Raw genomic sequence first — 25,508 nt, forward strand, 5'->3', positions numbered from 1 at the left:
TGTGAGGCTTGCTCATGTGCTTTCCTACCCAAGAGTCTGGGGTAGTGTTCCCTGGATCATGCCTGTGTTCAGAGCTGACCCCACAATCTTCCCATGATATCCCCACCTTCCTTTTCACTGTTGCTTCTTGGCCTCAGGTTTTCTCCAAAGTTGTTTTTCTCACCTGCTCCATCTCCTTGTTTCCAGGCTCCCAGAGCTCATCACTGGAGTCCGCAAGCAATGGCAGACACAGTGCCTCATCACCGCAGCTCCCAAGCGCAGAGGAGCTCACTCGGCCCATATCCCCTGACAGCCCCGAGATCATCAGCGAGCTGCAGCAGTATGCAGAGGCAGCAGCTGCACGGGAGTCCCGGCACAGCTCTCCCACCACTAATGCAGCACAAGGCCATGCTGCTTGCACTGACAACGCACCTGGCTTAGCAGCCCGAGGAGCCGAGCAGTGTGGTGGGACTCACTGCATGGCTCCCTCTGTGTCTTCAGCCCTGCCGGCCACCAGCCAACACGACGATGCCCACTCAGTGTTGGACTTACGGGGCAACAAGCGCAAGTCAACCTCACCATCGGCTCCAGAGGAGCAAGCCCGCAGGCAGCAGAAGAAGCGCCAGTTGCCATCATCCGTGCAGCCGTACGAACACGGGTACCCCGTCTCTGGTGGGTTCGCCATGCCTCCTGTCTCTTTAAACCACAGCCTAACCCATCCATTTGCCTCCCAACCAGGAAACTCCTTGTACATGGGCACTGGCTCCTCTTATTACCAGCTGCCCAATTTACTCTCAGACCCTCATCTGGTGTTCCCTGTGACTACTGACCCTCTGCTGACAGCCGGCACCGCCAGCTCTTCTGCTGCTACCTCAGCCACCGCCAGTGTCCCCTCATTCATGCTAAACCCTTCTCTGACAGGGGTGCTGCCCAATTACTCGCTTCCCTTCACGCAGTCACTCCTGCCCGAGTCCAGAATGTTTGCTCCTTTCCCAGCCCCTGTCTTGCCTAGCAGCCTTCCCAGGAGCATGGCATCTGCCTACCCTGGCTACATGTCCCCTCACTCGGGCTACCCGGCTGGGGGCCTTCTTCGGCCCCAGGTGCCTCAGTTTGAACCCCAGGAGGTCCCAGAGGTGGGATGCAGCTCTAATGATGAGGACAAAGATGATGATGTTATAGAGATCACAGGGAAATAACGGGCCCAGCTTCTGCTCAGCTCGGCCGGGAGGCAAAAATTGCAGGACCTTTTTGGGAGTCAGGATTTCCCCTCTGGGCCATGGCAATGGGTGGAGAAGGATGTGAAGGGTGCGGTGTGGGCGTGGTTTTGTTGTTTTTTAGCTGTCAAGGATCTGAATTGTATTAGGAGCAGGGAGAGGGGAGAGGGATTGAGTGGACCTGTGAGGGCTGGAGGAGCGAGTCAGTGGAGGAGGGAAGCAGCAATGCAAACAGTAGGAGTGCCTCCCTCCCACGCTCGCTCTGTCTGTCTCTGTTCTCTGTCTTGTCTGGAAGGGGGAGGCTTAGTGGTGCGAGTCACTGCCCTTCTCAGGCCTGGAGGCATGGGCTTCACCACTGGCAGGGCTGAGCATCCTCTCACACAAACTGCCTTATCTGTGAACTTCTCTCACTCCGGGATGTGTTGGCCGGGGAGGCAACTCCAGCAGAGGTTGGGGACAAAGCGTTTTTACTGGGGAGGGATCGGGGTGGGGAGGGCTTCTATGTCGTGTATGTTGGGGTGGGGGTGGGCAGGATTGTGGTTAAAAAAAAAAAGAAAAAAGAAACAGAACACCCCACAAACAGTTTGTCATCCTCTTCAAATTCACATGAAACTAGTGTGAGGGCTCTAGGCAGGTTCCTGCCACAGTGAGGAGGGCAGGGCTCTGGTGGCGTGTTCCCCTGGGCCCTTCTGGAGGGTCCCATCCAAGGTAGGTTAGTCCTGTGGTTCTGATGCCAGCACTGTGAGCCAGATGAGTGGAGCAATCCCAGACATCTTGGTGGCCGTTGGAAGGGGAATCCTGGTGACTTCCCCAGCTCTGCGGCCCTGCCAGTCTGTGTGAAGGCCACATTTCATCCCATCGTGGCCCACCAGATCTGGGGGTAGGTGGGCTCACTGCTGCTTCTCCACTGCACCAGGCAGTGGAGAAGGTTGGGAGGAGATGCTGGACCCAGTGCCAGTTGCTGTTGAATCTGTGATTGGAGTGATTTCCCCCTGCACAGAATCTCTACATTAATTTATTTCGTGAAGGCATAATATTTATTGTTTGGGAGACACTTTCTTTCTACTTCTAAATTAATTTCCATATTAAAAAAATAAAATGCTGGCCTCTGTCATGCAGTGGTTGCTTGTTGGGTTGTCTGTGTGGGGAGAAGCAGCTGGTTGACCAAAACATAGCCTAGAAGTAGGGCCAGCAGCAGAGCTGACCTGTGTTGAGTTGGCTAGAAGTGCCCCACTGGGGGATAATGCCAGAGCAGGGAGGACCTGCTCTGGGTGTTCTGCAGCAGCCGGAGGGAGGATGAAGTCCTCTTGTCATGTTGGGGCAGGTGGAGGAGCACATGTGGAAGCCTCCTGTGCTCATTTTCAGTGAGGAGGAGGGTTGTGAGGCATGTGGGGTTGGGACGGCAGAGCTCCTGCCAGGGAAGCTCCTTTCCCCATGGAGGGAGTGGCACTCAGCCCAGCCCTGCTCTGCAACATGCGTGCAGAGGCTGGCCCTAGCCCCAGCAGCAAACATGCTGGCTGCTTGCCTTGGTGCCAGGGCTCCGAAGGAGGGGCTGGGCTAACCAAGCACAGCTGGACTTGGTGAGCGTGACTGTGTGTGTGAACATGTTAGGATGGAGACTTGAAATGTGGAAACCTGTGTTACATCTGGATGTCCCAGGCAGGAGCTGTGCTCACCTGTGGGGGATGTCCCTGGAATGTGGCTGGGACCTTGGAACAGTGGTAGCTTGTAGGGGACTTCTTGGGCTGTGGAAGCTGCAGTCGCTGGTATTTGCTGGGACTAGCTCGGTGTAGGAAAGGGCAGGATGTCCTGACATCCTCCATCAAAAGGGTGCTGGAAGATGGGGACCTCCCTTCCTGAGAGAGAGCGGGGTGTGTGCACGCGTGTTACAAAAACAAAATAAAAAATGTCATGGGGCTTTTCTAGTGTCTTTCTCTGTTTAATGGACATTGTCTGTCAAACATAACCACACCATTCATAGAAGCCTTAGATCAACAGTTTAGCTATGCAAGTTATTTTAATTATTTTTTTAACAAAACCAAACATTAAAATAGTGCTTTCTTCTTTAACATATCCTAGGAGTTGAAAACCGAGGGGTTCTGAGCAAACTGCTGGACAACTTGTCTTTGGATGCACCATGGAAATAAAAATCAAACCCCCCCACAAAAGTAACAAAGCAAATTAACTGATGGTGTTCATGCAAGTTTCTCCAAAGACTTGACAGTGCTGCGTCTGTGAGTCATGCCCTCCTGTGCTCTGTGTGTCCACCTCATGCACAACCCTGTGACACTGATTGTATGACAAGCTTGCCCAGATGTCCGTTGCATCCCTGTGAGGCTGTCAGTTTTCCTGTGGATTTGGGGAATGGACCTAGTCAAGGGCTTTGCTTTTTGAGAGTAGCAAACATTGAGACCTGTGCACACATGGGGGAGGTGGGAGTGTGAACAGACCTTGACCAGAGTCCTGCTGCAGCCCCAGTCCTCACTGGTGGTGGTCAGGGTAGTGGGGTTCATCCAAGGGACTCTCCCGAGTCCTCTTGGAACGGGATTTTTCTGTGGCTCTGTGCTGGAATGAGGCATGAAGATTTGGCTGGGGGCAGTCTGCACTGTAGCTCTGGATGTGGACCCTGTCACTGCACGCCATTTTTTTCTGCTCCTTGCATCTCCAGGAGAGCACCTGGGGCTTCCTGAGCAGGCCCCGGCACATTCCTATGCTGCTGTCCACTGTCCTCCTTGGGTTCCCCAGCATAGCCCAAGCCATGTGGCCATAGCAACTGGAGTCAGCAGGTGCTCAGCTTCCGCAGGGCATGTGCTTTGTGCCACAGGTTGGCCATAACTTCCTGGGACCAGTGTGAGGTGTGAGGGCTCTCCCAGCTCCTGCATGGCTGTGGTGGCTTGGAGACCACTCACTGCCCCTCCGTGGGGTGGCTGCCCCTGGATGCGACCTGCTGCAAGGAGCTGCTTCTCGCTGGCAAACATCCATGGGTCTGGGCAGCTGCAGCATGGTGTTCCTGCTCAGCAAGTGCACAAGTGGATCCCCAGCCACCCTCCCTGAGCACGGCAGGGCAGTGCGGCAGCTCTCTGCTCCATGTACCAGCCCTGAGCACCCCCTTAATGAGGGGCCGTGTCCCCTGGGCCCTGTCTGAGCCTCAGCTGAGAGGTGGTCGCAGAGATAACTGTGACGCCCTGACCATGGGGCTCTCCTGGGGATGGGCAGCAACTGGGGCTGCTCTAAGGTGTGGCCGGAGGCACCCACTGTCCTGCAGTGGGACTTTCCCCACCCCAGCTGCAAAAGCATGTGGGTAATCCAGGGTAACCCTACTTTCTGAGTGGGGGACCTCCCTGTGCCCTAAAACTCCTCTCCTGTGGGACTCCCTCTTCCCCTCATCTTCCCTCCCCAGGCTTTTCACCTCTTCAGCAGGTGCTTCTGCTGCAGAGGGCCCGGTCTTGGTTTTCCTGAGCCTGTAACAGTGGCTTTCCTTGCAGGGGTTAGTTTTTTCTTGCTCTGCTGCAGAAGGTCCCCTCTTAGTTTTCCTGAGCCTGGAACAGGGGCTTTCCCTGCATGGGTTAAATTTTTCTTTGCTGCTGAATTTCTGTTTCTAAATGACTGGATAGAAGTAGCTGCCAGTTGGCGCCAGGGCTGCGGGTGACACTGAGAACAGCAGTGCAGGACACTCTGCTGAGTTTTTTGGACACTAAGGTAGATTTCTGAGCACAACCCAGAGGCTGGGGCAGAGCCGCAGGGCCCTTGGGTGGGTCAGCTGCCTTCCATGTTGGCACCCAGCCCTCAGCCCTTCTCTTAGGTGGGAGGTTTCCAGTCCTGGGGACAGTTTGGCAAAGGCTGCGTACTGCTGTAGGACATGATGGCACAGGGAGGGCTGTGGCTACTGTGTGCCCTGGTCTCAGGGGTCTTGTTGCCTGCCTGCTAGTGCGGCTTTTGGGGCATCGTGGGAGGCTGCAGGGTGGGGGCAACACAGCCCAGCCTGGCCTGTGGAGGATCCACTACACGTTTCCCCATGCACCCCTCCAAATGCCTGGGAGGTTGGTGGGGTGGATGCAGGTACTCACAGAAAGCAAATATTCTGGCAAGCAAAGGATGGGATTTCCATGGGGCTTCCCTAGAAATTATGTATATTTTGGCTTAATGATAGCAGCAAATGGTGGAATGCAAGAGAATTGCTGTTGGTTTGTGGATGGCTTCCAGGCCAAATGGGACAAGTACAGCAACTACCTTCACAGCTGGTGTTTCTCACCACTCTGGGATGAATTTAGTCTTGGAAGGACCGGGGTGGAGGGCAGGGCAGGGGGCAGAGATTAAAAGGGGAGCATAGTCTAGCTAGGTTACAGCGGGGATGATGGCTCCCTGCAACTCTAGTAGAGCAACCACTCCCTTCAGAGGGATGACAGTGCAAGAGCAACCTCTGCCACCTCCTGGCCCACCACTGCCACCTGTGGCTGCACTGCTGCTTTGTGGTTCCCACCTTGGTGGCACAGGGCACAGAGCTGGAGGCTCTGGCAGATCCACAAGAGCCTGAAGGGATCCATTGCTGAGTCTCATTTTGGATTTTATGTTGTTTTGGGGTTCGGGTTGGGTTTTTTTTTCTTTTCTTTTTTACTACGACCTTAGTTTGTGGCCTGTCTTTTTGTGGTTGGAAAGGAGAGTATCGCTAGCAGGGTGGGTCCATCGGTTGGCCCAACGCATGATCATGTGCTTCCCTCCTCTCTGTTGAACGGGGTGTGCTCGCCTGATCTCCCAGAGCAGAGACTTTGAACAATTTGTTGTTTATATGATGTATTTATTTTTACTTGTGTTTCATGTCATTTTTAAAAAAAAAAATAAATTGTAAGTTGGTATAACTGCCTGTCGTTTCTCTCTCCTTTTTTTTTTTTAGTAAAATAAATGTCAAAATTTTAAAAAGCTGTGTGATTTGAAGTGGATCAGAGCTGGGCTGGGCATGGGCATCTCTGCAACGCTGAGGTGCCCCGTTGCCGAGCCCAAGGTCAGCAAGCAGCCATGCCCCACTGCCTCCAGCAGCATTTGGGCTCTGCTGGCATCTCCGCAGCTGCCCAGGGGAACACCCCACCACACTGCCAGGGCTGCAGTGAGGAGTCTGCTGCCTCCAGAGGGGAGGGTGGCTGGGTGCTGGGTGTCCATGGTGGGCTGGATGCCACCAGGTGTTAGGGAACCATTTGTGAGCACTGGCCATTTCCCTTCTCTGTTCTCAGTGCTCATTATTGCTGCTGATAATGATCATCATTAAGGGCCAGGGGAAAACAAGGAGAATAAATATTCTGCAGGGTGTGTAAATAGCTTTGAGTCTTGGAGAACCGGTGCGGGCTGCACGCCCTCAGTCTGGTGTGCCCTGTGGGGTGCAAGGAGAGGCAGCAGGGACTGGCAGGGTTTGAGGTAGTAACAGCGAGGCATTTCTGCACAGGAAGCTGCTGAGAGGTGTCTTGGAGCTGATGCCTGCATGCAAGGAGGGCCCTGGAGAGACCAGGAAGGGAGCTGCAGAGGGCCCCAGCTCCCTCACAGGGGCTGGGGGTGCCTCCGCACCCGACCGTTCTTGCTGTTTGGGGATGGATGCTGCCACTTTTGGTGCCAGGCTTTCTGCCGCTGCCTTTCCTGGTGCCGCAGGGCATTGCAGTAGACATCCAGGCTGGTGCCCGGTGCCCCCAGGGCCCACGGGAAGCCCTTGTAGCCTGGGTGCAGGTCAATCTGGGGCTGGAGGCTCTGGTGGGTCCGTCCCAGCTCAGCCCCCTTGCTCTGTTTGTAAGGAGGCACCTCCATGGCCTCATGCCTGATGACATGGAGGCTGTATTGGGTGAGGGGCCATGAGAAAGAGTGCTCCACTGCCTGGCACTCATAGGTGCCCACATCCTCCCTCGTCAGCTGACGGATCAGCAGCCCTTGCTCCAGCACCAAGAAGTGGCCATTGTTCCTGACCTGGGACAAAGGCAAAGCACCAGGGGTCAGTCCCAATGGACCGAGCCATCCCGTGCCTTGTCCCTGCCTCCCTGTCCCCCATACCTCACTCAGGCCTGTCTCCTCACCATGCCGCACCAGCCACCGGACAGTTGTCTGTGGGGAGTGCGGCAGACACTCAAGAAAGGTTGAGTTCTTCTCCACCCCATAAACAATCTTCACCATGGCAGTGGTCCCTGCAAGGGGGACAGGACGGGAAAGGGGTGAGTACGCTGTGTGGGAGCTGTGACGTGTGGGGAGAAAGGGCAGCATGGAACATCCAGCACATGGAGAGCAGCACAGTGTATGCGGCAGCCGGTGCTGGTACAGCTGGTGGGCGCTGCTTTCACAGAATATGCCGTCCACCCTCCTGGACACTGCTGGTCCCCAGGCAGAGCTGGCTGCCCACACTGGGGCTCCTTGGATGGGTTGGGGCTGGTGCTCACCCTCTGTGGTGTCCGGGCACTGGCTGAGTGGATCAGACTTCAGCATGTCCTGGCAGTGGGCATGCCTGTGGGAGAGCAGAGAGGGCTGTGGGACCCTCTCTGGCAGAGCAGCCAGGAAGAAGGGGGACCAGGGAGGGCTGGGGGCCTGGCCAGCAGTGTGCCAGTAGGGGTCTGGGCTGACAGGTAAAGCCTCCAGGGTTGGTGGCTTGTCCTTCCCTGCTCCAAACACCATCTCTTTGCAGGGGGACAGCAGGGCTGGCCTGGGCAGATGCTCACCTCTTCTTGGTAAGCAGATGTGGGGCGCAGGTCTTGCTGTCCCAGGTGCAGTACGGGTCCCTGGCCAGGCAGCAGTCAGCGCAGGTTTTGCCATAGAGCTCGCAGCGGTACAGGGAGAGCTGGAGCAGCCCATGTGTGCTGCTCACAAACAGCTCCTGCTGCTCAGGCAAGCAGAGCAGTGACAGTCAGTACCCACAGCTGGAGACTGGGGCTAGCTGCAGAATGGTGCTCCCTGCCCTGTGCTGTAGTGGGGGCACTGGGAGACGGGGGAGTGGGGGGCCAGAGCCCACCACTCCCTAGGCTACCCTGGCAGGAGCCCATTCCCTAAATGTGCAAGCCCTAAGGCCAGGGGACCCAGGCAGAAGGTGTAGGGTGTTCTGCCCCCTGTGCCCTGTCCCTTTGCTGCTTCAGGAAGAAGCAGAAGCTAGGCCTCACCTGCTTTGGTGATAACTTCATGTCCAAGATGGGAGAAGGCACCTGGAGTGGAAGAAGAGAGCGCTATAGCTGTGTCAGTCCTTCCTGGGTGCCCCAGTCTGCCAGTGGGGCTGGGACCATGGGGTGGTAGGGTGTTGGGGCCCTGGCCCCAGTCCCTGGTCACAGTTCCGTCTGCTCCATGCAAGTAGCCTGGGTTGGCCCTGCTCAGAGTGGACAGCTCAGGGCAGCGCTGCCTGGCAGCCATGCTTTCAAACCTGGGCTCAGCCTTCCCATTTTAGTTCAGGATCTGGTGTGCCACTCCCATCACCCCTCGGGGCTGGATGGGGAGCTGGGAGATGACTTGGCTCCAGTCCCCCTGGCTGCCCTCCATGCTATCAGCATCGCCTGCCGGTCAAAGCAGGTGGGAGCCACCAGCAGTGAGGTGAGGGACATGCCGATAGAGGCCAGTGAGTTGCTGCAAGAGCCTGTAGGGGGGATGCCACCAGCTGGGGGTAGGCTGCGTGGTCCAGCCACCATGGACCAGCTCTGGTCTCCCATACCTTAGTGACACTGAGCTCCTCCAGGCTGATCACCTCAGTGCCACGGCTCACTCCACCAGCCAGCCCCACCTTCAGGACTTTACCTTCATCTGTGAACGTAGCGGGAGAAGGAGCTGTCAGGGCTGGGAGCCGCCTGAGCCGGCAGGACCAGTGTGCCATGCAAGTGGCTGTGTGTTGACAGCATCCCCAGAGCTGGGGTGAGCTCCCACCTGTGCCAAGGAAGAGCACATCATAGTGCTGGCTCTCCATCTCCAGCCTGTGCACCAGCAGCCGCCGCAGCTGGTAAGGTACGTTGACCCTCACCAGGACAGGCTGGCGGCCCTGCGGGTACACAGGCTCCCACATCAGCTGGTGAGTGCGCATGAAGCTGATCACCTCGTCGGGAAAGTCCTTGGTGGACCGCAGCAGGGGGTCATATGTCTCACTGGGGCACTGCATGGCAACACAGCAGGCTGCATTATGGCCAGACCAGCCCATCCTGCTTCCCCTATCCTGCTCCCCAACCCCTTACCGTGCCAGGACGGGGATAGGGGACACGGCCCTTGTATTCTACCCAACGGTAGTCGAATCCCTCCTTGTGTGCAAAGGGGCCACTGAAGGCAGTTCTCACAGCAGCCATGGAGTAGACGCAGACAGCAGAGCCGCTGAAGACACCACTGCCGGGGGAGCACAGGGCTGTCAGTGTCCCTGCTGCTCCATGGGGACCAGACATATGCATGGCCACACCCCTGAGCCCACACTGTCCCCTGTCAGCCCCGGAGTTGTGCATGGCACCCAGGGGCTGACAGGAATCCCTTTGGCACAGCCAGTCCAGCATAGGGAATTGCTGATGCCAAACCTGCTGGTTTGGCAGTTGGGCTGGTAAACCAGCAGCAGGGAAGGCAGTGAAATGGCTGGTGGACCTTCTTCTCCCAGCTGGGTGCCTGTCCTTCCCTCCTCCCCACCCAGGGCTCCACAGGGGGCAGAACTGGGACTGGGGTAGGGGGGCTGAACTGCCCCATGCAGTGGCTAGCCAGAGCCCTGCTCACCTGGAGACTGTGAAAAGGCCAAAGACGAGGGGGTTCTGGGGGTCCCGGGTGCGCAGGAGGAAAACATCCTCTGCAAAGAGAGGTGTGGAGATGAGGAGCCTGGGAGCTGGAACACTGGTCTAGGGGATGCAGGCGGGCATCCTCGATGTCATGCCCATCTCCCTGGGGTGTACTGGAAGGAGCAGCCATGGCGGAGCAGCTGCCTGCTGCCAAGTGGGCTGTGCACTCACCGAGCTGGTCAAAGTGGGTCTCAGTACCCTGGGGCCCGGGGATGGAGCACACCAGGCGGGCCTTGAGGAATGTGCTCCAGCGGTTGATGAGGCTGCGTTTCCCTCCAGCATCGTTCTGCTGGGCAGCAAGACCTGGGCTCAGCCAAGCCTCTCCAAACCTCCCCCACCACCGTGCACTCCTCAGCCCCCACAGTGGGACACCCCCAGCCCTGAGCCCTCTGCTCTGTGGTAGGGGTGTGGTGACACCTTCATGTCCTGCTGCTGGCCCCTGCTTGCGATGCCTCTTGGCCCAGAGAAGGTAAAAGCCCAAATGGTGAGACACCTGGCCACAGCATGCTGGACTTTCGTGACTCACCTTGCAGACCCGGGCTACCCTGGCATGGATGTGCCGCCTCTCCCACTGCCCAGCTTCCATGGCTGTCTCACGGAAGAAGATGTAGACCTTGTCATCATGAGGATTGTAGGTATCAGGGATGGCATAGGCACTGACAAATGCAGGCTCTGTGGGAGGAAGGAGCAGCACAACATGGCCCTGTGCCATGCTCCGACCCTGTTGTACTGCCCTTGGAAGCCCTTGGGAGCAGTGTGAGATGCTGAGGGTACGCAGGGTGGTCCATGGAGACCTTGCTACCCAGAAGGCAGAGCCCCATTCCTGGTGCTTGGGCTGCAGAGTGCATGCTGGAGCATGGGTCCCACCAGAGGCTTCATCAGTGTTTGCCCCCAGAGAGAAAGGGGCCAGACCACTGAGGTCTGGACCCAGTGCTGGCCCCAGCTTCTCCCCATCAGGCAGGAGAGCCCCCCACACCTCACAGGTGCCCCCGCTCCTACCATGTAGCCAGTGGTCCTGGTTCTGCTCTGTCCGGATGTAGCTCTGCTCGGCTCCATGGACCCAGGTCCGGAAGAAGGCAGCACTGCTGCCCATGAAGTCACTGGAGGTGCCCGAATACAGCTCCCTATCTGCAGGGTCAGAGGTGGGGGCATGCGGCATGGATGAGTTGGGATGCCACTGTTGGGAGGTACACTGGCAGGAAGTCCCTGTGTCCTCAGAAGCTCAGGGAGGGTGGAGGTGGCACAGCCTGGCTGGGAGCCACCTCCAGACCCATGACCCAGCATAGCTTCTAGCCCTACACCCACCTAGCCCTTCCACAGTGCCCATACAAGGTGAGCAGGCTGGTGACACCACACACTCCCATGTGCCATTCAATCTACACCCTGGATTCACAATTCTGTGCAGGAACTGTGAGGTCAGGGTGAGCCAGCACAGGACTAGGCCCTGCAGGATGGCTCGTCTCACACGCTTATACTTCGGCACCAGCCCAGGGCTGCAGCCACATGCAGCAGAGCAGGGATGCAGGCATTGCCTCCCAGTACAGACCATTCCCAGCACTCCCACCTTCCAGCATTGCCTCTGCTGCGCACTCCGTCTTACCAATGAGGAGTCCTGTGAAGGGTTCATGGGGGCTGTATGGGCACCGTCCTCTCCCTGACTCCAAGGAGTGGGTCACCAACTGCATGGAGGGAGCCCTGGGACCCTGCCAGAGCCAAAGGGGGAGACTCGAAACAAGCTGGGCATGTGGAGAAGAATGGGGAGGAGGAAAGCATGCTCCCCACAGGGCACCCTGGCACTGACAAGCCAGGGCTGCTTCTCACCACACACAGCAAGGCCATGCAAGTGTCAGGGACTACACCATGCTGGCTGGTCACCCTCCCCAGGCTCCAGGGCTCCCTCTCCTCCCCGCTTGCTGGGGCAGGGTGTCTCTTGCCACCTTCTGCAATGGGGACATGACTGGCCTCACCTTCCCCCTGGCTCCCAGCTGGATGAAGGCACAGACAGGCTGGTAGGAGCCAGTCCCACAGGCAAACACGTGGCTCCTGTTGAAGGGCTGGAGAAGGCGGATGAAGTTGGCACACTCCGTCTGCTCAAGAGGAGATGTTGATTAGTGGGCTGAGCCCAGGCCTGGGCATTTGTGCACAGCCCCATGGCACGTCTGCATGGGGAGCCCCAGCCAGATCCTCCCCGGCTGAGCTTAACTCCATCTGGCTCAACACCCTTGTCTCAGGCAGACCCCCACGCTCCCTTTCAAGGTGATGTGGGTGTTTAATATTCATGGCAAACTGCAAAAGGCCGTGAGCCAGGGGCCGCCAGCCTTGCTTACCTCCACATTCTTCCCTGCTAGCTGGCAATGCTCAACCTGCTCCTTGGAGGCTGGCCAGAAAATCTGCAACACAGAGACCCCACCAATGCAGCCCCTGCTTTCCTTGACCTACCTGGATCAGCTGGCTGCCATGGGCACCAGTGGGAACAGGCTCGGCCAAAAGCTGCTGCCAGGCTCAGGTGCACAGTGAGGACATGGGACTGCCCTGCAATGGGTCTGACACCCCCTTGGGTTCCCAGGGCTCGGCTGAGCTTGGTGGGCAATCTGCCAAATAGGGTCAGAGCGAGTCTGGTGTGGGGACAGAGCCTGGGTGGGCCATGGCATGCCCAGCTGGTGGGCAGTCTCCCCTAGATCCCAGCCCATTTGAACACCAGGCTGCAGCACCTTAATGGTCTTTCCTTTTGTTGGGCTTGAGCTGTGCACCCTGCCAGCAGGATGTCTTGGGATGACATTAGTGGACTTGCTGATGGAGTCTTTTTAGCTCTTGCAGCAGCAACAGGGACTAGGTGTGATAGCAGGGCTCTGGGCATTGCCCTTCTACCTCACTCTGGGGCCCACCAAGGTCTCCTCTCCTGGCCAAACTGCCATGTCCCTCCCTGACATCAACCTGCCCCTGTGGGACTCAACACTGCCAGGGATGGGTTGACCCCACTGATTGAGACATCCTGATATAAATGTGACCCTGGTGACATTGCACCAGCCCAGCTGGGAGCACATTCACCTCCATGCCCCAACATGGGAACAAGGAGGGGCTCCCAGGGAGGAAGTAGTCAGCCTGGCCATCGTCACGCTCACACCCTCCTCCCAGAACTGACCTTCTCAGGCTCTCTGCTGGGATGGTCCAGGTGGAGGAGGAAGATGTGGTTTTTGGCTCCCACCATCAGCCAGGCCCTGTCTTCATCTACCAAGAGGGCTTGGAAATCCAACCTGTTCCCTGAGGCCAGCAACAGGTGAGAGCTGTTGGATTTCAGCAGATCTGAGGAGCACAGGATGGGAGAAAGAGAAATCCATCCCTGAGAAACACAACAAGCAGCCAGAGGCCTCATGCTGTCCCTCTCTGGGACAGCTCTGCCTACCCACCCCTTCCCCAAGGGAATGCAACTGTCCTGCAACTGCCTTAGCAGAAAAACCACCCCCCTCAGTGCCCCAAAGCTCATTATGTAGCCTCTTCCCATGAGTCTACCTGGAGGAAACAGCGAGTCACCTCTACAAAGAGGAAAACTACCCTGACCTTGCCCTGGTTTGCAGGGTGCAGGGTAGGACAGCAGTCCAGCCTGAGGTGACCAGGTTGCTCAGCTTCCAGCCTGCCTTTCAGAGGAGTTCTTGGAGCCCCAAAGCCTCTGCACCCCAAAACTATGGAGAGAGGCCTGAGAACACAGGAGACTTGCTTGCCATAACTCCTGGCACTTTTTTCCTGAGCTTCAGACTGAGATTATATGACTGTCAGATTAAAAAAATATTTTGGCTATTTGCTGGGGCAAAGCTTCCCTCCAAGGAAAGGTTGTATGGAAACAGCTGCCACATCCCAGCCTGGACACTTCTCTGCCCACCCCTGAGCCTTTTAGTCTCTGAAGTTGGCTGCTGGGCTTTACCCCAGGCACCAGAATGGGCAGGTGGGTTGGTGCACCAGGACAGACAAACAGATGGATGGCCAGCCCATGGCCCAAGGAGCTTGTAAGGGAAGTCCCCAGCTGTAGCCTGGGTGCTGCTCTGACCCTGCTTCTGCCACCCCACATTTTGCCCACCCTGCATCCTAACACACAGCCTAAACCCAGCATTTGACTTGCTCAGGAAAAGGGCTTTTAAGAGCATTCCTTTGGCACTGCTGGAGGGAAGAGCCACCTTGCCAAAGGGGAAAGTGTGCCATGGACCCCCACCATGAACATGGCAGGGCAACAGGAGAGGGTCTGCTGTTCAGGCTGTAGCTCTTCCTATGCAAAAGCCTGGGGATGGCTAACATGGCCCCTCCAGCACAGTTGCGGGTGTGCAAGAGAGACAATAAGCTCTTGTATCTTGGTTAACCACTTCCGAAACAATATCCCTGGGGCCAACATCAGCCTGTGACATGCAGCACCAGGTTTTGGGGCTGGATGCCAGGGTGAGCATCCCCCAGCATGGCAGGGGCTGCTTCGGCATCAGACATGGAATCGCAGCAGCTGCCACCCCGCCAAGCGCCTGCTCCCAGGGATCAAGGCAGGGGATGCCAGCACCAAGGCGGGCCTTAGTGCTTCCAGAAATCATACCACATTGCTGTCCTCTTCAAAAGTGGTGGGATCTGGCTAGGGATAAGGTGAAGGCTGGCTATGCTGGAAAGGCTGCTCTTGGCTTTGGTGCTGTGCAGGGAAAGGTGCAAAAACAGGGCCATGGGAAGGGGAGATGGAGATGTGCTGCTGCTGGATGGGGACTGGAGTGATCTGGAAACCCAGGGTGGTCTGTAAGACCCAGGCTGAGAAATAACTCAGAATCATGCGGATTGAAGAAGTGTGCCAGGAACAGAGGGAGGGAAGCTGTCAAGGGGAGCCGGTACTGGCCGGCATGGATGGGACCGTGGGCGGATGTGTGGCCCCAGGCACAGATGAGGTGTACGTGGGCACAGGCACAACTCCATTCAAAGGGGACAGGCTGCCCCGGGGAAGTTGCGTCTCTCTTCCTTCCACCCTGTTTCCAGGGCAGAGGGGAAGTGGGGCCAGTGCCTGCAAGCTGGAAATGCCACTGACGTCTGCTCATCCCTGCAGGGGAAGGAACTGCTGGGCCACAGAGAGCAGGCAAGGGTCCCTGCCTGGATCTACACCAATGCAGCCAGACTTACTCCCAGCTATTGTTTCCTTCTCCCTTCCCTCTGGGGTCAGAGCTCCAGTTACTGAGGGGACCAAATCTCCCTCTGCTAGGAGCTGTTCCCAGATGTGTTGGGGAGCTCCTAGCCCTCCTCTTGCTCCCAGAAAAATTGTGCACAGCCCCACTTCACTCCCTGCTATCCCACAGGTTCCTAAGGGGTGTCCTCTGGGTGCCATGGATATGGGGGGGCAGATTTCCAAGCCATTTCCACTGGCTGAATGGGAATAACAGCTGAATTCCTGTCCCTGCCTGCAGGCCATTGTCACTACTGGGTCCCCAGCGGGCTGCTGTGCACTGCCCACCCTCCTGTGGCCAGGACCTGCCAGATTCAGGAAGAAAAATAGGGCAGGGTGCTGGGGACTCAGGTTGGGGTGGGAGGGAAGGTCAAAGGTTCATCCAATACATGGGTGTAATTAAGTAGAGTGGGGCAAGGCTGGTCCCAGGGAATGTCACCCACTGATCATACTCTAACCTGCCCTGGGCCTCTCTGAGGACAAGGTCAGGCAGGATGTTGGAGGAGCCCTCCCTGCTGCTGTGGTAGTATGTGGGAGGGCCCAGGAAAATCTCACTGCCCTGTACTTGCACCATGACACTTCTGGCAGTGTCAATGACCATGAGGGGCTGGGCCTGACTCTGGCATAGTTTTGCTCCCTCACCAAGGGGATGCTGAGTGCTGTGGATCCAGACCTGATATGCAGGAAGCTGTTGTGCACAAACCAGCCTCTTCTTGCCCCCAGTCCAGCTATATGCACAGGACATTTGATACAAGCCCTGACCCTTGAGGCAGGGAACCAAGTGATCACTGCAGCAGCTGCACAGTTGCTAAACCAATGAGTGAGCCCAGAGAAACATCCTCTGCTTTGTGCTAATTATCTCCCAAGGCCATGGTGTTTTTCTTTATTGTTGGGACCACTGTAACTGCCTTGTCTCATCCATCATCTCCTCCTGCCTCTTAGCCACAGCATCCTCAGTGCAGGGTGACCTCAGGCTTCCTGGGGTCACAGTCCGGCTATGTTCCCCCAGCCATCAGACAGAGCAGACTATGGAGGAGATCCCTGAAGCCCAGGGGAAGCTTGGCGCTAAACTGGGCCTCAGCCCCTCGCTGCCATTGGCTGATAAGAGACATGCCAGTGTAGCTTTTGGTACTGATAACCAGACACCCACCAGCCTCCCGTGGTCCTGAGCACTTGCTGCATGGTGATGGTTTCTGGGCTGTGCCCGCTGGGCTGGCTGCAGATCAAAGGCTGGCAGAAAACCATTTGCCAACTCCTAGCTGTGTCTGCCCTGGATTATTAAACTAAGAGGAGCTGGGAGGCATGCTGTGGTTTCACTGCATAGTTGCACTGCTGTATGGCCTCAGAAAACAGAGAGGCTCAGCTCCAGGCAGTGTCAGGGCTGACCCAGCCTGACCCAGCTTACCCAGAGGCTGCCTCTCACATGGCTGAGATTGCTGCTGTGCTATTATAAACCTCCTCACCTCCTCGGCAGGGCGGGAGCCACTGCTGTTGCTCCTGGCCCCATGCCCTGTGCCCCATCCTTCCTTTGCTTTCCCAGCCTTCGGTGCTGTCATTTCCTTCTTGCAAGCCTGCTTGCATCTTCTCCTCCCGCCCCGCAAGGGCACTGCCTGCCTCCCCCATGCTGGGATCTGAGGGCAAGGCTGATCCCATAGGCAGATGCTCCTTTTATCTTTTTTTTTCTAGGGGTTTTTAAACCTAAACTTCTCAAGGCATTGTGTTCTTGAACCTATCCTGTGCTGTCCATGAGTCACATCCCCTGCCATTGTTCACGTTGTCCTTGAGCTGCCAGATGCTGGGAGCTTCCTCTCCTGCCTCTGCCCAAGACTTGAGGGCTTTTGGCATGTCTGGCCCCAGCACAGTGTAGGGCTTTGAAGTCAGCAGTCCCTCTGCACTCTTTGCTGCCCCAGCAGCCCTGCTCTGCCTCCTGTGACTCCAAGGAAAGGCAGATCCTGCATTGTGTTTCTGAGCTGGGCTGTCAGAGAGGACCATCTCCCCGCAGGGATATCCAGCATCCCTGGGAAGCCTAGCCCTCTCCAACCACAAGCCAAGGGCATCCACCACATTGCTGGTGGCCACTGCCCAGACAGCAGCTTCTCAGGGTGTTGGAGCAGGCCAAGAGGATGGCCCCAGACCTTTGAGTGTGATGCCCATGGGAAAGCTGCACTGCTACCTCGTAGCTGTGGAGAAGGACTGGCTGAGCCCTGCTAGCTGCCATGTCCATGTGCTGAACTGTCTGTCCTTCAAAGCATCTTGCTCTTCTTCTCATATGAGATGCTGAAAGCAGGTAAATTGGCCAAGTCCGTGCTGCAGGTCCATGGCAGGGTGACCAGCTGCCAGGCTAAAGGGCTCTGCTCTAACTGTTCAGGTCATTCCCCTGCAGACACCCTTCCCCTAGAGACTCTCCCCTTTTGCACTTCCCTGATGGGGTGTGTACTGTGCTACCTGTCAGACTGCTCCTACTGCATCTTCAGATGACTGAGAAAAGGCCCCCTTTGCATCAGGCACAAGAAGAGCAAACTGTGCCTCCCCTGAAGAGCTCATAATCTAAATAAACAAGACAGGTGCAGGGGGGAAGGGTAAAGTGCAGCAGGGAAATGATCTGTACAACAGATCAGCCTCTCCTCAGCAGGAAAGGAGGGGTAAGGGCAGAAAGGGTGAGCTGGGGCAAGACTGTGCTGGTGGGAGGCAGATGAAGGGGCTGGCAGCGCTGCCTGGGGCTCAGTGTCCCCAATGCACTGTGAGCATGAAGACCTGGGTCTTCCAAGGTCAGCTCCAGCCCAGGACACACCATAAGATGCCCAGAGTGAGTATGAGCAGAAGGAGACATCCCTGCCAGTCCTGGTGTTGCACTGAAGTAGGGCATGGTGTTCCCTGTTCAAGCCCCTTCTCCAGTGCCAGCAGCACAAGTGCAGCATCTTCAGGGGCTGTGCTTGGGGATGCAGCTATGAAACATCCTGAGGCCCCCAATGTGTGGAGGTGTTGCAGCCACAATGGCAGGGCTACTACCTGCCTCCTCCGAGCCCTGGATGCCCCCTTCACTCCCTGCCTGCAGGATGCTCTCCCAGCCCTCCCAAGCAAGGTGCAGACCCCAAGGAAATCTGCCTGGGCAGCCCCCTTACCTTTGTAGGCAAGGCGAAGGCGTGGGACATGCTGCTTACATGCCTTGCTGCTGCCTGGCTGATGCAGGAGGAGGCAGAGGAGGATCACGGTGAGGAGCAGCCTGTGGCCAGGGGCAGTGTGCATCCTGGTGTTCTGCAGCTGGGGAGGGGGATGTCACCCTCACAGTACCATGGTCCAGTACTAGGATGCCACCTCCACTGTCAACTGCAAGCAGAAAAGAGGGAAGGCTGCACTGTAGTGGGCTGTGTGTGGGTCAGGACCCTGGTCCCACCAGCCCCTGGCTGGGGAGGGTGCTCAAGGGACCACGAGTGGCAGCTTGGCAGGTCAGCTCATTCCCAAGGAGACGTCAGGCCAGCTGCCTGGCAGAGTGGAGCCACCAAGAGCAAGTGTCCAGCCCCCCACACGCCCACAGTTTTGCAAAATCAGCCAGAACTGCTGTGCAGCCTGCTGCGGGGGGAGGTAACAGCCACAGCAAGCTCAGCATGCTGGGCTGGGGCAGCGAGGCACAGGCTGGGGACCCTGCAGTGCCTGCTGCAAACCTCATCAGCATTTATCTGAGCCGAGCATCTGCAGGCTGCCAGGAGGCCGGGGCCCACCCCTCCCTGGGGAGCGCAGGCTTAGATGGAGACAAGGCTCATCTTGAAGAGCTCACATAGCCAAAACTGGCTGGGCTGTGACGGTAAATGGGGGCCCAAAGAGGTGGGTATCTCGCTGTCTGGGCTGTCCTCACAGCCTCAGCAGTCATCAATGGTTCTAGTAAGATGAGGAGGATTTCTGAACAACTCCATTGCTGTGAGCCACGCTTGTCCTGGCTGGGGCACCCTGCACCCTCCACCTTGAGGAGCTGGCAGAGCAGCTGGTGCTTGCAGGCCAGTTTGGGTACTGGGAAATGCAGCTGTGGCTGGGACACCTGCTTACCACCTGCCCTTCTGCCACCTGGGATCTCCATGTTTCACATCCAGGGACTTTCGAAGACCAGCTATTACAGACTGCCTAGGGGAGGTGTGACCATGGCATGCAGTACTTGGGAGCGCTTGGATTGGAGTATCCTGGAGGTGCCTGACATGAGGGAAAAGGCAGGTGGTGCTTTGGAAATGGTACATCCTCCAACAGGCTCTCGGAGCATGAGCATTCTCTGCTAAATATCTGCTCAGACTCACAGCGCCTGGTGAGCGCCCAATAAGGGGCCTCTAATATTTGGCGTATCTCAGCTTGGGGTTAAATCTTTTCCTTGTTACTGAAGGAGGAATTAATGCTTTAGAGTGCTATCCATAAATACCACTTTTGTTATCCCTTCAGTATCAGCTGCAGCTGCCTGTGGACGTGATGCATCACTCTGGCTGATAGCTCTGCAAATTGCCTGGTCACTGAAGACCTCTCCAAGGCCACCAGCATCCATTGGCTCCAGGGTGCTGCAAGCTGGAAGGAGTCTCTTACATTTACATCCCCTCAGAGACATACAGGGTTTCACAGCCTTGTCCACCAGCTCCCACACCTCCCGTGGGGAGCAGGGCTGGCCTGGCAGCTCTCATCTGTTAGTTCAGGCAATTTAGAATATTTTTTCTGCTTATAAATGTTCTGGTCCCTAAATGGCAGCATCGACTCCCCCTCTTGCAGCATATTAAGTTGTTTCAGTCCCATGGCTGAAAGATTTAAAATGAGCTTTTTTGGCTCAATCCTGGCCAGAGGCTCTTGGCACAAGGACCAGGGGATTTCTGCTGTCCTGGTGAAGGGCTTGTAGGCATGGTGCAGCCAAGCCTTTCCAGCTGCCTTGGTCTCCTTGGAAGGAGCACTTAGCTGTGCTTTGAGAGGAGGTTTCAGGCTTGCAGAGGTTGAGGTTTCTTTCCATCTGGGCAGGCAGCAGCCCATGGCCAGGCTGGGGTGCAGTCCCTTCGCCCAGATCCTCTCCTGCCCATTCCCTGCCCTCACTGCTGCCTTACCCTCACTCTGGCCAGCACAACCTGTTGTGGTCTGGAGCCTTCCTCCATCCTAGGAGACCTGGCACCACCCTGGGACCTGGATGTAACCTTGGGATGGAGGCTGTGCCATTTTATTTCTCTCTTTGGTTTGGGCTGCTCTCTCAACTCATCTACCCCTTTGTTGGGAAGACATTTTGAAGGCCAACCACTGCCTATGGAAAACAAAACAAAACAAAACAAAACAAAACAAGAAAACCCAACACAAACATGATGGATTTACCTAGGTGTAAATTGCTCATTGCTTGACACATTGATTGTGGAGAGTCAGGGTTCCCAGGTAGGAACCCCACCAGCCACACTGGGGACCTGTTAACTGGCAGTGATACTGTTATTCCCATTTAGCCAGTGGAAATGGCTTGGAAATCCACCCCCCCATACCCATGGCACCCAGAGGACACCCCTTAGGAACTTGAGGGATAGCAGGCAGAGGCAAAGGGTGGCTTTCCTGTATCGGGGATGCTCCAGCAATTTTAGCTCTTCCCCATGCTCATCTGTCTCCAGAAGAGTCTCTCAGCCCCATCCTGCTGACTCATGGCCATGCCCTGAGCGAGCACTGCTATCCCAGGGGTCATCACAAAGACGTGCCTGGGATTTGACAGGGAACTTCTTTGTCAATGTGCATTCGGTTGCTAGAGGACTCAGGAAAATTCTGGCCTCTAATTGTAGCTTTCTATAAATAGAGCAGGGCCTGTGCTAGGCTTAGGTTTGAGCTAAGCTGGCCCTGGAAGGAACCTTCCATGACCCAGAGTTCCAGGGGATGCCAGGGCGGGTCCAGGATTCTGTAGATGGTAGGCTAGGCACCACTCATTCCACCAGGACACGCTCACGCATGGCCACGGGGCGAGCTTTAGGGAGCAGAAGGGATGCTTCACATGCCTGCTGCAGGGTCCAGGGCAGTGGGGCAGGCATGCATGCTCCCATGTACAGCTTAGTTGTACCAGCACTTCATCTCCTCCTGCTGGGAGGCAGGTTTGATGGTGGCAGGAGCCACAGCCACACACAGGAAGAACCTAGAACCCTGGCAGGCCTGGGTACAGGGTCAAAAAAAAAGGGAGTCTTGCTGGAGGGGCTCAAAGTGGGCAAGGAAAGAAAAAATTGTCAGAAGATAACTTCCAATAAGAAAGGTTTTCCCTATAGATCATGCTTTCACCAAGCCTTCAGGGCCCCCCACCATCATGCCCAGGCAGCAGTGAAGGACTCAGCATGTCTGTCCCCTGATGCACAGCTAAAAAATCACAGCAGCAGTGCCTGACCTTGCTATACCCACAGCCCCAGCACAGGGGCATCCCTCACTGTGCCAGTCAGAGCAGGGACACTGGGGGAAACACACAGCAGGGTCACGTCCCCTGCCTGTAAACCTCTGCCCAAATCTGCCTGGAGGTGAAGAGCTCAGCAGAGGCAGAGTTTACACTGAGAGGGGGAGCATGAGTGTCTAGTGGATGGAAACAAGCTGCAGATGATGAATCCAGAGTTAAATTAAACACTCCCGACAGCTTTAAATAATCAACTGCTGGAGCTGCAACTATTTCTATCTCAGTTTGGAGAGGGAAGTGCTGATGAGGGCAGGCTGCTGGGTGAGGGGATGTCTGGGGGTTAAGACTTCATACTCTGGGCACCATGGGGCCTGAGGTGGGGGGCGTGGGTGATTGCAGTCCTGTTTTCAGGGGCTGGAAGTCACCAGGAGTGCCTTGGTGTGGGTGGCATGGGTGGTCCACCACAGCGCTGGGCTGACTTTGTGCAAGCAGTCCACCAGATGCCCTGGTCCCAGTGGTTAGCTTGTGCCCTCCCCCTCCACTGGTGACCTGCAGAAGTCCAACCAGTTTAAGGCTTTGGGCTGTCATCTAGGGTCTCTGTTTCATGCCATGGTGCTGAATTTTTCTTCTGGAGACAAAGTCCCCTGCAAGGTCTTGCCAGAGACTGAGCAGCACAGGAAAAATATAAATCCCTCCTGTTTGAGGCATGTGTGTATGGGAGGGAATTGTTCATCCGTGAAAGCCCCAAGTTCCTCCTGACAATGCCTATTTGCTGTGATGCTGCAAATAGTGTAAAACAATCCAAATTTCAGAGGGGGAAGGGCCCTGGCAGTGGATTTATCAGGCTACAGATTATCTCCCTAGAGGGAAGGGTACACTAAATTCAAGCTCTTCAGTGATCCTGTGGCACTAATAGCAGCCCCTCCATGCTGCCTCCCTGCCCAGCACAGCCCGCCATGTGCTCCACCACTTTCACAGGCCCCAATTGTGTCCCAGCTAATCCCTACACACCATTTGCAGCCTAGTGCCTTCTTCAGTTACACTGCGGGGCTGGCTGGGTGGTGGGCAGGAGGTGAAATGCTGGCCCCTGGCAGCTGGGGGACCTCAAGGGAGAGGAGCTGGGGGGGAGGAGGAGAGGAGCTGCACCCTGTGTCAGCATTCAGCCACAGTGACCGTCCCCATGGGGGGACCGAAACACTGTGCTAGAGCTTGCTGTGAGATGGGAGAGCTTTAGGGAGCTGAGGCCCACCTCATGGGCTGGCACTGCCCAAGGCTCCCAAGCAGCCAAGCCCTGGCTCCCAGACCCAAGCCTCACACTCCTGAGACTGTCCTGCCTCCCTCTGCAGAAGCCCTGGGTGTGAGTGGTCCCCATTGTGCCTGGGAGGGCAGGTCCTTCTCTGCCCTGTTTGGGAGCCAGGAGAAAGAAGTCTTGCCCCAGCAAAGAAACTGAGGCGAAAAACAAAGCAACCAGCAAGGACTTCAGGCACAGGACAGCTGTGTCCTGCCATCAGGGAGTCTCCTCCTCTCCTGTGCCTTCCCATGGCTCAGCCCATGTACCCGTCCCTGCACACACACCCGCAGGTTGGTTGTGTGCATGCCACGTGCACAACTGGAGCTGTTAGTCATGTGCCGTGGCATGTACCTCTGTCCATGGCTGTCCTTCTTCTTAAAGTGCTGCCTGTCCCCCCTTCCTGCCCACACAGGCACAGAAACCCTCCCTGCTCAGCCCAGGGCTTTGGTTACTCCCTTCCATCCCGTGCAGGATGATGAATGCTCCAGCAGCTGCAGGGAGAGGCAGCTGTCATCATTCTCCAACGAGGAGGACAAAGCCACTGGGGTGGGCTCCCTCCCTGCCTTCCCCCAGAGGTGCCTGGCTGGGGCTGGGCTGACACTAGGAAAGCCTATGGTGCTGACTTATTTGTGGGGCACAGATGGAGGCATGGGATGCTCCTGCAGCATGACACAAGTTGGGACCACAAAAGCCAGCACCAGAGCTCAAGTGGCACCGGCGTGTCACAGTGTGCCCTGTGAAATGGCAGGGTTTCAATGAGCTTACTAACACAGGTCACACATGCCCACACAGAACCCTAAAGATGAGAGGGAATAGATTTCAAAGGGATTGAAAGGAGGAATTGTTCAATAGCAGAGCAAGGCTGAGGTTGCTCAAGCTTCGCCTGTGTTTCTCTGCAACTGCAAGGCAAGGCTGGCCAGTGATCTGGGCTGCCTTCCAGCTGGGATATCTCCTGACAACATCCTACGCTCTCACTTCCTGAGATAAAAGCCCATGATCACAATTAGCCCCAGATCACCCTTCCTTGCCAACCACCACTGCCGAAGCGGGCCAAGCACTGTGAGCAGGGAGGAATGAGTTCCAGTTGCTGTTGCCGTGCAGCAGCCCTTCGGCACGTCACCCCTGCCAGGCAGGAGAGGTCCTCACTGATAGGTACCTGGTGGCAACAGTGATGGGGCAGGGACAGCTCTGTGGTATCGGTGGTATCTGGAGGACTTCACTGCCTGTGGTGACACTACAGAGCGTGAGCATTTTGGTCCCTTTTCTACTTCTTACGTATGCTGACGTGCAAACATTCCTGGTCCTTGAGACCTGGCATGTCACATTAAGTGCATGCCAGCTGCGTCGCTGCACAAACACAGACCTTAGCCTCTGCAGCTGCTTTTCATCCCCTATTGCACGGACAAAGCGGTGTCCATCCCAGGCTATGAACCCAGCTGTCAGCACTGCCCTGGACTCCAGCAGAGCCCAGCTGTCTCTGCCCTTCTGTGCAGACAGGATTTTTCTCTCTGTCTGGGGCCTTGGTAGGTGGGATCCAGGCTCAGCTCCTTATCTTTAGCAGGGGGCAAACCATTGTTGGAAGGGCAAATACAGCATCTCCTCTAACAGTGTTTTTCTCCCTGAAGTTTCAGTAGCTTAAGGCATGCTCTGCTTGGGACCACAACTTTTGAAAGCAAGTGCAAAAGCCAAAGGCTGGCCAGGATATCAATAGCTGTTTATGAAGGGATAAGGAGCTGGCTTCACTTAACATCCTGCTAATCCCTTTCTCAGGAGGCTGCTGGCTCAGCCCCTACCTTTCCCTTACTATTGAGAGAGGTGAAACCTGCTCTGGCTTGGCTTTTGGGTGTTGGGCTGGGAAGGTGGCCCAGCAGCCGGGTTTGTCTCACTGCAAAGTGATGGGCATGGTGATGGGCTGGATTGGCCTACGTTTTCAGGCAGCAGGTTCCTTAGGGTTTTTTGGTGCTCTTGAATGTGCTGCTTGAGCCAGGTAGTGCCAGTTGCATAACCTCCACTCTTCCTGCCTCTAATTCACCCCAAGGGAAACCAGCACCAGGGAGGTTACAAGTCCAATGCACAGAGAAAGCCGGATGGAGATGCAGTGCAATTGCACCTTGCAAGTCTCCTCTCACCTAAAATGCTGCCACAGTACAGGCAGCTTCCAGTGCCACCGGACTGCTGAGTCTGGGCAAATACACCTCAGAGAAAACCTAGGCAGGCTGGGACTTCTTAGGACTCTGCATACCCTCTGGCCCTCTCCTTGCCATACCAGCACCACATTTCCCCACTTCCATTCGCAGCTTTCATGCCTGCAGCATCAGTACAGAGCAGTGCTAAGGTCCTGCTGCCAAGCCCCAGCTCAGGCAAGTGACTGTGGTGTGTTGCCCAGGCCAGGGCTCCAGAGGGGCAAACCATGCCAGGACACCAGCTGCCAGTGGTGCAGAGGCAAATTTGGAGGAAGAAGGCTGGGCTCCTCCCCAGACAAAATGGAGGGTCAGGGAGGTAGGACAATCATGGAGCAATTGTGTCTCACACTGGGCAGAAGCTGTGTAGCTCATCTCAGCCCAACCAGGGTTGACTTGGCATATTAAACTCCAGATTAACTTTGTGTATTAAACACTGGATTGACTTTGCGTATTAAACTCTCAATGTGCCTCCTAATGCAACTGAGGAGCTTAAAATTTCTTTCACATTTGGGAAGGGACTTGCCACCCTCTGATATGTTAGAGAAAAAGTACCCAAATAAGGTAGC

General features: G+C 56.3%; 2 protein-coding genes across 12 annotated transcripts in view; one reads left to right on the forward strand and one right to left on the reverse strand.

Moving 5' to 3' along the window:
• The window catches only part of RAD54L2 (RAD54 like 2), a 72,093-nt gene extending 66,042 nt beyond the window's left edge, over positions 1 to 6,051 (forward strand). For 6 of the 7 annotated variants that reach the window (XM_064454118.1, XM_064454115.1, XM_064454119.1 and 3 more), the window contains one exon: positions 187 to 6,051. In XM_064454118.1, the coding sequence (XP_064310188.1) occupies positions 187 to 1,175 (989 nt within the window). In that variant the 3' untranslated portion in view covers positions 1,176 to 6,051. The remainder of the gene's footprint in view (positions 1 to 186) is intronic. The other variant, XM_064454122.1, reaches the window with a different exon arrangement.
• The window catches only part of LOC104052264 (semaphorin-3D-like), a 28,115-nt gene continuing 5,793 nt past the window's right edge, over positions 3,187 to 25,508 (reverse strand). The window contains exons 2-18 of one of the 5 annotated variants that reach the window (XM_064454125.1): positions 18,236 to 18,440; positions 13,080 to 13,240; positions 12,265 to 12,327; positions 11,905 to 12,024; positions 11,538 to 11,640; positions 10,937 to 11,065; positions 10,464 to 10,609; positions 10,109 to 10,226; positions 9,879 to 9,948; positions 9,362 to 9,506; positions 9,060 to 9,282; positions 8,851 to 8,939; positions 8,312 to 8,353; positions 7,877 to 7,995; positions 7,601 to 7,665; positions 7,221 to 7,351; positions 3,187 to 7,136 (exon numbers count right to left, since the gene is read on the reverse strand). In XM_064454125.1, coding sequence (XP_064310195.1) covers positions 6,720 to 7,136; positions 7,221 to 7,351; positions 7,601 to 7,665; positions 7,877 to 7,995; positions 8,312 to 8,353; positions 8,851 to 8,939; positions 9,060 to 9,282; positions 9,362 to 9,506; positions 9,879 to 9,948; positions 10,109 to 10,226; positions 10,464 to 10,609; positions 10,937 to 11,065; positions 11,538 to 11,640; positions 11,905 to 12,024; positions 12,265 to 12,327; positions 13,080 to 13,240; positions 18,236 to 18,359 — 2,265 coding nt within the window. In that variant the 5' untranslated portion in view covers positions 18,360 to 18,440 and the 3' untranslated portion in view covers positions 3,187 to 6,719. Of the gene's footprint in view, positions 7,137 to 7,220; positions 7,352 to 7,600; positions 7,666 to 7,876; positions 8,035 to 8,311; positions 8,354 to 8,850; positions 8,940 to 9,059; positions 9,283 to 9,361; positions 9,507 to 9,878; positions 9,949 to 10,108; positions 10,227 to 10,463; positions 10,610 to 10,936; positions 11,066 to 11,537; positions 11,641 to 11,904; positions 12,025 to 12,264; positions 12,328 to 13,079; positions 13,241 to 18,235; positions 18,441 to 25,508 lie in introns of all 5 variants that reach the window. The other 4 variants (XM_064454123.1, XM_064454124.1, XM_064454127.1 and 1 more) reach the window with 4 other exon arrangements.

This window comes from Phalacrocorax carbo, chromosome 6 (assembly GCF_963921805.1).
Source record: "Phalacrocorax carbo chromosome 6, bPhaCar2.1, whole genome shotgun sequence".
NCBI lineage: Eukaryota > Metazoa > Chordata > Aves > Suliformes > Phalacrocoracidae > Phalacrocorax > Phalacrocorax carbo.